The sequence below is a fragment of the Lonchura striata genome, chromosome 22 (assembly GCF_046129695.1).
Source record: "Lonchura striata isolate bLonStr1 chromosome 22, bLonStr1.mat, whole genome shotgun sequence".
In the NCBI taxonomy this organism is placed as follows: domain Eukaryota; kingdom Metazoa; phylum Chordata; class Aves; order Passeriformes; family Estrildidae; genus Lonchura; species Lonchura striata.
The window spans coordinates 6023059-6033882 of record NC_134624.1 but is presented as its reverse complement, the minus strand read 5'-3'; the positions used below and the strand labels follow the sequence as shown (position 1 = coordinate 6033882).

The following is a 10824-nucleotide window of genomic DNA, read 5'->3' as shown; positions in this document are numbered from 1 at the left end:
GGGAAAAAAAATCTCCAATAAATCAGTCTCCTCTGAACTGGGATGTAACAATAAGGAGGAAAAATGTAAGTTTTTCCCTCTACTAAAATTCATAAACTTTACAGGTTCTGGGTCTGAAAATAATAGGAGGAAGCAGACTGGACCTCTAATAACCTGGCAGAAATGAGCAAAGCACGGGGTGAAAGAAACCAGAAATCCTGCTCACTAGTACAATGAACAGTTGAGGGGGGGGGGAATCAAACATGCTCTGTCTACCCACCCTTGCCTGAGTTTGAACTCTGTCATTCATGAATCATGCATGCAAAGTGGTGCTGGGCTGCCAGGCAGGAAGAGCGCTGGAATGTGAGCCAGGCTCTCAGGAATGTGTAGCCTCTCTCTGCCACTGGCCTCAGCTGACCTTGGGCTTTAGACTCCCTGTGCCTCAGTTTCCCCATCTACACAGTAAGTTCTGCTCTTCCTAAAGGGCTACTAGCAGGGAGGATGAGAGGAGCTGTCTACACTTAGGTAAATATGGCTTTGCTGGTTTATTTTCTCTAGAAATACAATATGAGAAGGAAAAGGCATCCAAAATTTGCAGAGGACAAAGGTGAGGCAGGCTGGGGCAGCCAGGCAAGAACTTTCCCATCAGACTTTTGGAAAGCAGCTTATCTGCAAAACAGCTTGAGACTCAGCCAAGCCCCAGACCTGAGAGCAGCCAGTGGGCAAGTACAGAGGTGGAGCTTGCACTGAGGCTGTCTGCTAGATATAAAATGCTTGGATGGGTCAGTGCTGACCACAGCTCCCAGGAAGTGGCTGAGGGGAGCTGTGCAGAGAGCAGCGCTAGCAATGGAGACAGCAATCCCAGCTCTTTTGGTACTACTCAGCCTAAGAGTGACTATTTGTGATACTGAGGACACCTGCTCAGGTGAGTAAAGCACAAATCTTACTGCTATCTCACTGAGACAGCCTGTTTCATCCCCCCTGATAAGAGAAGGAGGTTGCAAAGGGAGGGGGAGAAGTAGCATATGATTTTTTTTTCTTCTTTGCTTTTTTAAATTCAGCTGCCAGTGGGAGGAGAGTACTGGGGAGGCTGAAGTCTCAGCAGCTGCTTAAGAAAGCTACTGTCTCCAACTAGTGATGTAACACTGTTCCCTCACCAGTGGGGTCTCTAGGAACAGACAGTCTCTGGTGAGGTTCCCCGCGCCCCCCGCCCCCCCTGCCCTCCCCCGTTTGGGGTTTTTTTTTTAGTAGGGCCTCAGTGCAGTTACCAAAGGATACAGAGCAATATAAAAGATCAGTCTGGGGATGCTGTGCAGCACAGCATTCTGACTGTATTCCCCAGGAAGGCCTGGGGCAATTTCAAACAGACCTGCCATCAGGAAATTCAGAAGAAGTCTTACCCTTACTGTCCAGAGATCCATCACTTACTCTGCTATCAATACCCCATTGGGGCACCTCTTAGCTTATGTTTTATTAATTATAGTATATTTATCATGCATGCAATGTCATATATATCAGCCTCCTCTCACACTGAACTCCCCTGAAGCCAGAGAGATGCAGAGTCTGGCTTCTCTAATATGTGAGATCCTCAATGCCATCTGTCAATCCATACAACACCTCAAAACTTCCATACTTGTTGCTTTTGATTACACTGTTCCTCAACTTCAAAGGATTTGGTTTCCTCTCCAAGACATTTCAGAACCTTAATAATCTTCACAAAAACTGTCTTAATTTCTCAGAGGTGAGAATAGTGGGACTGGGTGATGCTGACCGACTTGCCATTCTTCAAGGATGTCCAGGGATCCCAGGTGTCTCTGGCCCAAAAGGAGAAGCAGGTCTCCCAGGAACAAAAGGTAAGGCCCCTAAAGCCAGTGATGAGCACCCTGAGATGAGATGGTTTTGTTGCTTTGGATAGGGGAAGCAAGCTGAGTCTGGAGCAGTAGCTGGCCTGGCACTGGCTGCTGTGAGGAACTGGAGAATTGAAGTGGAAACCACCCCAATTAGATATATGCTGGTACACATAGAGTGACCTGTTTCTTCCTTGAGTCCTGTCCTGTCAATCTGATGTGATCTTGGGGTGTGAAGTGTCTCATTTGTTTCTTCTGCAGAAAATAATCCATTTATTTTTTGGGGCTGTATCCAACAATCTGGGTGGGAGGGAGGCTGAGATGCTCCTGCCTTTTTCTGGGGGAACAGTGTGGGAAATATACTGGCAACCCCTGTTCTGGGGAGCAAGGGAGATGGGGGTCCTTCCGAGTTTTCATAGCCAATGCACAGAGAAGGTGAATCACATCAACTGAGCGAGATGATCCACCACAGTAAAATCCATGGACTGGCTCCACAATGTAACAAAGCTCCTAAGAATTCTAAACTGCAAATTTAGACTTTGAATGGCAGTACCAGAGTAGTAAGGCTTCAATAGAAAAAAAGGACTAAGGTAAAAGTACAGTAAAATAGGTTACAAGATTGAATCTGATTACCTCAGCTCCCATGTTTCAGTGAAAGCCAAGGCCCAGTTGCCCAGGTGACTCCCTGCTTTGGTTAGTTTGTAACATACCCATAAAAAATGAGTCTCTTTGCAGGAGAAATGGGAGACCAGGGATTCCCCGGGAAAGCAGGACCACCTGGTGCAAAAGGTAATGTGAAACATATGCAGCTCTAATCTGTAAATGCCCCCAAGCTCGGGACATGTACTGTGAGACTGGGTCTACAGAGATGAACTGCAGGACTGTTCATAGGCTAAGAAATAGTGCTGAAGTAGAATAGGAAAAGCCTGATTTGGGGTATGGCTCTTGCATGGAGTGAATACTAGAAACAGTATCCTTGAGTGTCTGGGACCACAACACAGAAGAAGATAACACTCTTCTTGAAATTTCTCACTGACCCTAAAATCAGACTTCTCCTCATTTTCCACTCCTACCCTAACCTGCCTCCAGCATAACAAGCCTGCCCAAATGCCCCCTAGCTCTGAGGAGCTTTGGAGCTCTCTATGGATCTTCAGCCCAGAGGCCTGATGCAGAGGCACTATGCTGAGTGCTTGTTCTGCCAATTGCCAGGGGCAATTTAAAGAACATACCAATGGAAAGAATGATCTTATTTTACTATGAATATAAAGGCAACAGAGTAAAATAATAAATTCAATAAAACTACATGCTCGGCTTTGGCAACAAGCAAAAATTAGCAAGGTAATGCACATAATCATTACTATACGAGAGACAGGATAGTCATTTAGAAGGATACATCACCAATTGCCTAAATACTTTAAAATCATCCAGTCACTGGGGAGCCCTGTTTCACAGAGAGGACCTGGACAACCCTTCCGGGCAATTGGGAAAATCCTACATGGTGTATCCATAGGTGTGGTCTCCAGATTTGCCCTGAAAGAGAGTCCAGTGTTTATAGGCCCAAATCAGCTAGTCAAAATGACTTGATTTTATTTTTAGCTCAGGAATGCCTGCGTCTGATGGCATGCTTCCTGCTTAGCCAGGACCAGTGCTCAGAGCCCAGGTCTTGGCTGGGAGGGTTTTCCCCTAAAATACCTTACAAACAAGCCTCTCAGTTGGAAAAGCTTCTTAAAATGATACATTTCTGGCAGACAACTACACAAGGTTATAAACAGCTAGCATAAGCATCTTTGTCATCTATCTTTTAGGTAAATAATACTGATGGTGTTAGTCACACAATATTCATGATCCATCTTGTAAGTCTACTCTGGCTTAGGCCTGCTGCTCAGGCCTAGGCACATCATTGCTTTCAGCAGCCTCCAGCCTTCAACTCAGTGTGCAGTGCCCACTTGACCAGAACGGGATCAAACAATGGCACAGGACAACATTTCCTTTAAAATGGGATGAACCCCTGAAGAGGACAATGTCTGTTGAGAAACTGGCATTCTTAGGCTTTCTTAGGAACTTCAGCAGGACATGTACTGAAAATACTGGAAAAGTGTCTCTTCTAAAGAATGCAGCTGCCAGCACAAGGGAACCATAGGGACTGAGCAGCACTGACTAGCAGGGAACACATCCCTTTTTACGTGCTGAATATGAAGCTATTTCCTGGCCAAAAGCACCCAAGACTTGAACTGAGATGCCAGCAGGAGATGGACAAAACCACTGAAAACCTCTGACAAACCCTATTGATCAAAATCTCGTAAGTGCCTGACTGTAAACAGAAAGCCCCCACAAAAAGTCACTGAAATGGAACTGTGAATCCCTTATACATTCCAAGAGATGGAGCAGCAGTTCTCTCTCCTCTGTATCCTTCTCTTCTTGAGAGATACTGCTGATCAAGAGAGCAGCCAGGCTGAGGCAGCAGCACCACCTGGGACACTCAGCCAAACACTGTAGCTTTGCACCTCTTGACAGCCTCTCCTGTACATTTAAGACATATTGAGGGGTTGGAGCAGTCATTTGTGGAGGCACAGTAATGCATTTGCATTGGATAATCCGTGATGAGCATTTTCCTCTTGTATTTTGTAGGAGCAGCTGGAGAGCCTGGCTTCCCAGGGATGAAAGGTAAATCATGCTGTGCTGGATTTATCATGTGAGCTACTTTGTAAAGTTCCACCCTCTGCTGTTCTCCTACAACACAACAGATGAGAGCAGCTACAGAGACTGGATGGGGCTGTTTGCTGGCAGTTATACCTCATCAGCTGATGGTGCTGCCTGGCACCATCAGCTGCAGAAGCCACAGAGCTGAGGGACCAGCCAGATTTGGGCAGTGTTAATATTCTTATGCTATGGCAAAATGCAGATGCTCAAATGAAATTCAGTTGCTGCTAGTGCCAGAGGAATGTCTCTACCAGCACTAGCAACAAGGTATTAGGAAACATGGGTTTTTTCCCTTGTGCCATCATCCTGCATGTGAGGGCCACAAGCACCCACCACTGAGCACCATCTGCACTGTGGCATCCCTCTCTGGAGTTTGGCTGGCAATCACTGGGTCCAACACTACTGGTCTGGCAGATGGTTCTAGTGCTCCAGTTGTCACTGCTGCTCCCAAACCACTGGCTGAAGCCCTGTGCCAGCAGCAGCCATTTTTCTGATGGGACTTGTAACTCTGCCTTTCCAAGGTGCATTGCTTCCTTCTTCCCACACTCACCCACTCACAATTTGGACCTCTAAGTCCTAAAACAGATGCTAGCAGGAAATAGATCATGCCAGGTCCAACAGGCCAAGAGAGGCAAAGCTGCTGCTCTTTGTGCATAGATAGATAGATAGATAGAGATATAATATACAATACATATTTATATATATAATAATATAATATATAATAATAATATACATAAAATATATTTAAATGTATTTATTTATATTTATAGTGCACCCCGCAGTGGCCACCCCATGTACCTCCTGGTCAACCTGGAGAGCTCTTCCCAGTGTCTGAAGCAACTGGGTGTTATTGCTGTAGTTTACAGGGGTTTGTGACTTGGCTTCCCATCTACCTCTCTATGCTTTCCTGGGTCTGTGCAGATAGGCTGGTGGGTCTCCTCTGGTGGGCCTGGTAGCAGCCAGGACAGCTTATACTGAGCAACTCTTCCTGCCCGGTTTCTCTATGCCTTTCATTTGCTTGGTGCAGATGAGCCAAGCACTTCCTCTAACATAACAGCTCTCCAGTGCAGCAGGATTTGTCTTGACAAATCTCAAGTACTGGGAAGGGGAGTGCTGGGTGTGGAAAGTGGAGAGCAATTGATGGTGTTGTTTATCCAACAGGAACAAAAGGAGAGCCTGGATTTCCAGAAATATGGAGTAAGTTTCTTCCTAGGTCTTCACAACACTGGTCAGCTTTGCAGAGTGGATGGTGGTGGACTACCTGCACCAGAAATCAGGACAGGATAGGAACAGAAAGTTCAGAGTGACACTGAAGAATAGAATAAGGAAATATCACTGTTATCTTTGCTTCTCACAGATACATGCATCTTCTGTGGGTCTACTCTGTACTCCAGCCATGCTGGGAAAGTTAGGTCCTCTGAGCACTACTTAAATGTCCTCTCCTCTGTGTACCCTCAAGGAGGTGTATCTGAATTTTTCAGACTTGGTGTCCTGATTTCTAAGATGAAACCACTACAAACACCTGAATAGACATGTGGCTACTTCAAAGGCTGTTATACTCCTGCACTTGCAGTGACACCTTTAGTACTTGTGGAGTGCACATGTGCAACTTATTCATTAGAAGAGAAGAAGAAAAATAAAAGAAACAATTTTCAGTTGCTCCCTCTGTCTCCATGAGCTAAAGTTTGAGGAGAGCTACAACCTCCTCTGGCTGCAAATGGGTGCTGTAGGGCCACAATAAAGGCTCAGACAGATCAAAGCTGCTGTAACACCTGACAGACTGGCATGCCACTGAACTTGTCCCTTGCTGCCCCAGGCACTTCTCTGGGCATGTAAAAGATTTGACTAATAGGAAGGAAAAGGAAAGGGCCAAGTCCAGGACCATCTCCCTGCTAGGGAGGTCACAAGACAGCCTGGTACATCTGTGTATCCATGTATCACACACAGCACACTGGGACACCTGCAACACCAGCTAGCATGCTGAGCACCAGACCACCACCTCTCTGATCATCCTCCCAGGCTTTCCCGACAACAGCTATAGGTTGGGATGTCTAATAGGGACCATTCAGTCTCCTGTGAATCTGAAGTTCTGTCAGCAGGTATGGTTTTGGGGAGGAAAAAAAGTATACATAAGATTAATATATGTGTATATATATATATATATATAAAAATGTACATATTCAAAAGCATTATTTGTCTTGGGGAGACCTCAGTGTGGCCTTCAAGTGCTTAGGGGGTGCTTATAAAAAAGCTGGAGGGTGATTTTTTTGTATGGGCAGTGACGGGACACTGGGGAATGATTTACAGCTAAAAGAGGAGAGATTTAGATTAGATATTAGGAGATGAATCTTTACTCAGAATCTGGTAAGAGCCTGGCATGGGTTGGCCAGAGAAGCTGTGGCTACCCATCCCTGGAAGTGTCCAAGGCCAGGTTTCGATGGGACTTGGAGCAACCTGGTCTAGTGGAAGGTGTCCCTGCCCATGGCAGGGGATGCAATGAGATGAGCATTAATGTTCCTTCCAACCCAAACCGTGGGTATTTCTATGATTCAATCCATAGATCATGAGCTGAACACTGTTCACGGCATCACAGGAAGCTGCCCTGTGTCACTAACTCCTTTGCTGTGAACTACCCACATACTCTCTGTGCCCTGCATACATTCTGGAGCTGGGACAAATTTCTGGATCATGAGTTTGTCATCTTTTTAAGATCTGCTCCATTATCCAGACCCCCAAAAGTCATTGCAGATGAGAGGAGTCTCAGCACCTTAGACCATCTTTCTTAGAATATGCCCATCTCTCCTGCAACATATGAGCCCAGAAGCCATGGCAGGATTTGGCTCCCAGCAGCTCTATGTTAGGATCCTGCAGTACAAAGAGCCAACTGGGTGCTGAAGGGCTCAAAGGCTCAAGGCTGATGTGCTTCCATGATCAGTAAACACATTATAACTCTTTCCACTCAATCTCTGATTTACACAGAACCGGGGAACTGCCAAGAACTGTTGGCCAAAGGGAAGATTTTGAGTGGCTGGTACACAATCTACCCCCAAGACTGCAATGCCACCACTGTCTTCTGCGACATGGACACAGATGGTGGGGGATGGATTGTGAGTAGGATGAGAAAAGGGAGGTTTACATGTTTCTACAGAGATTCTTGTTAAGGCTGCAAAGGATGGCTCAAAAATAGAAACACACAGCCAAGGTTCACATCTCTAAGCCTGAGTGAATCCTTCTGGATACAGGGGATTCCTCCAAGACTTGTCTCTGGAAGCAGGCTGAGTGCCACAGACCCTGCTGAAATTAGCAAATCATTTCCTCCTCATTTCCAAGGGCATATGGAGGAGATCAGTGAGTGAGGCATTGTTGTGGGGTTTGCTCCCCAGACACCCACAAGAGTGTTCTGATGCAGGGGAAGCATTTACCATTGAGGGCATGTCCCCCAGGCACTGTGGATGCTTTTGCATGAGGGATGGGCTGGTGGGTCTGAGGGTCTCTTTCAGGTTTTTCAGAGGCGCTGGGATGGGTCAGTGAACTTCTTGCGAGACTGGGATTCATACAAACGAGGCTTTGGCAACCAGCTGACGGAGTTCTGGATGGGGAATGACAACATCCACTTCCTCACCTCTCTGGGTAAGGTCTACCTCTGTCCCGGGATGGAGCCATGAGAGTCTATCTATACCCACATTGGGTCATTGCAGACCTCTGAGTTTCTCATATTCATCTGAGGACCCCACTAATCCCAAACAGGATGAAGGCTCTTTGCAGCCTATTGCATACAGGAAATTGCACTCTAAAAAAAAAACAAAACAAAACAAAACAAAACAAAACAAAAAAACAAAAACAAAACAAAAAAAAAACAACCAAAAAAACCACCAAATTAGAAGTCAGGGAAGAGAATGAGCTGGCTGCATGATCTATCCTAGAGACAGGCCAACATATCTTCTTCCTACTTGGACCGTTTGTGATGGCATCATCTGGTCCACATACACCCTTGGAGTTGCAGCTGTGTGCAGAACTCCTGCTCATGACCACCCAATATCATATCTGAAAAGGTGTTTCCCTAGAAAACCATCAAAGGCAAAGAGACTCTGCAGGAATTTTAAATAAATAAAAATCTCTCAAGTAATGGCAGCTCCTCTCAAGTTAGCTCACAACATCTTAAACACTCCTCCCTGAAATCCAATGGCATACCCACCATCCTCCCTGCACCACTGCTGTCCATCTTCTCTTCCAGGGCCCTGTGAACTCCGCATTGACCTGAGAGACTTTGAGAACAACTGCTATTTTGCCAAGTATGCTTCATTCAGAGTGTTAGGAGAGTCAGAGAAATACAGACTGGTTCTAGGAGACTTCCTTGATGGAAACGCTGGTAAGTTTGAGGCAGCTCACTGGAAAAGTCTGTTTCCTAGAGCATTTCAGAAGTGTTCAGCTTCTATGCAAAGATGTATCATGCATACTCCTTGTATCAGCTACATTCTGAGTCAGTTTTTTAAAACTGGCCATGGTACCTCAGGTACTGAGTGACCTCTGGGTACAGGGATGGAGGGGGACACCCATCACCCAAAGAAATGTGACTCAGAGCATCACCTTCCAGCTCAGCCCTATGGTTTAATAGCAAATGAGCCTGGTCCTGAGCAGCACCCAATCCAACTGACCTTCCCAACAGTTCTGCATCAGCCAGATCAAGGTCTGCTTTTGGTTACATTGGCAGGAGACATTTGCCCAGGAGGTCTGGCATTTCCAGGGCTGGGGTGCTGTTCAGTACTTGCAGCATCAGCACTCAATCATCTCAATATCCAATTTTTAATTTTTTTTTTAAGTAAAACAATCTTCTTCAAAATTCAATATCCATCATTCAGGAATGAGTGAAATGAACACCAGAGAGAGCAGTGCTCTGGGTTTTTATAGCTTTGCACACTGCAACCCTGTCTGATAATTCAGACCTCAGTGTACCTGCAGAGAACCTGAGCATTGCAGGAGAAGTGACATCTGTGTAGCTGTGAAAAGAATCTGGCCCACTTGATTCACAAGCATAGATAAATTCTCCATGTGTTTTAGCAGAGCTCAGGATGCTTTTGTCCAAGACAAGAAGGAAACCTGGGCAACCTGGGCAAGAGAGAAGCAGGATTTATACAACCTGCCTTGCACCTGACAAGGGCCACTGGTGCCCAGCAGGGGTGCACAGACACATCAGTGTCTTGTTTGTGATCCCTACTGCAGTAGCTGTGAATGTGTGCTCTCTGCAGGAGACTCTTTATCGTACCACAAGGATATGCCATTTTCAACAGCAGATCAGGACAATGACATGAGTTCCTTTAACTGTGCCACAGAATACAAAGGAGCGTGGTGGTACAATGACTGCCATTACTCCAACCTGAATGGGATGTACTGGATGGGTGTGCATGGGAGCTACGCTGATGGCATCAATTGGAAGACAGGCAAAGAATACCACTACTCCTATAAGCAAACGGAAATGAAGTTCAGGCCAGTTTAACATGGTGACAAGGTGCCTGACTAGATCCAAGAGGTGCCACTCACCCACCAACAGAAGACACAAAACAATATTGTTTGGGGACAAAAATGCACCAGAGAGGACATTACAGGTTGTGCCTTCTGCCTAGGGCAGGATTTTTGAAGCCAGAAGATATCGGTGCTGGTTTGAGCTCCTCTAAGAACCAGACCCTGACCCTCTCTCACCTCGACTACCTTCAGCAGCCCCACTGATGCAGCCCAAGCACCTTTTTCTGAAAAGTGCATTACCTTGATTCAAAGACCAGGTGATGGGAGGAGCCAGTGCACCTCAGTAAAGCTCTCTGATATTATTACTCTACAGTATAATTCATGTATATGAAGACTCCAATATGCATGCAGCCTCTTTCTGTTAGACCCAAGAGCCACCCTAAAGGCACTGAATTCCTGACCTGTTCCACACTCCCTGCAGGCTGTGATGGAGCCACAACATAGAACAGCATGGAAAAGACTGAGCGTCCAGTACAGCACTGTCAGCACTACCAGTTTCCCCCTTCCTTCCCCACGTGTTCCAGGACCTCAGGTGGGATCCCAGCTCCTGGAACCACAGCAGAGTTGCTCAGCACTTCCCACCAGGACACAGCTGCAGCTGGGCTCAGAGCCAGCTTTAGCCATTCTTCCAGGGCATGTTCTCATTAGTTGCTGTGGACCAAAAGCTGTATGTAAAACAGTCTGTTCAGCAGCATGTGTGGTACCAAGACACAATAGCAGTTCCAAGTCAAGTGTGTGGTCATCGTGTACAGTGCCAGTACCTTCCACTTCATCTTGT

At 46.2% G+C, this 10824-nt stretch overlaps 1 protein-coding gene across 1 annotated transcript; it reads left to right on the top strand.

Annotated features, from left to right (window-relative positions):
- Positions 1 to 794: 794 nt before the first annotated feature.
- Positions 795 to 10104, top strand: LOC110472213 (ficolin-2). Its single transcript, XM_077787945.1, has 9 exons — positions 795 to 904; positions 1719 to 1832; positions 2562 to 2615; positions 4455 to 4504; positions 5633 to 5716; positions 7502 to 7633; positions 8027 to 8156; positions 8761 to 8895; positions 9773 to 10104. Exons 1-9 carry the CDS (start codon positions 826 to 828, stop codon positions 10018 to 10020), a joined length of 1026 nt encoding a protein of 341 aa, XP_077644071.1. The 5' UTR covers positions 795 to 825; the 3' UTR covers positions 10021 to 10104.
- The last annotated feature ends 720 nt before the right edge of the window (positions 10105 to 10824 follow it).

Bases quoted from the DNA above. Each gene is read 5' to 3' on its own strand.
- LOC110472213 (XM_077787945.1), top strand. From the start codon at position 826: ATGGAGACAGCAATCCCAGCTCTTTTGGTACTACTCAGCCTAAGAGTG. The intron at 2,616-4,454 runs GTAATGTGAAAC...TGTATTTTGTAG, and splicing joins AGGACCACCTGGTGCAAAAG to GAGCAGCTGGAGAGCCTGGC. The intron at 4,505-5,632 runs GCTGGATTTATC...AGTACTGGGAAG, and splicing joins TGAAAGGTAAATCATGCTGT to GGGAGTGCTGGGTGTGGAAA.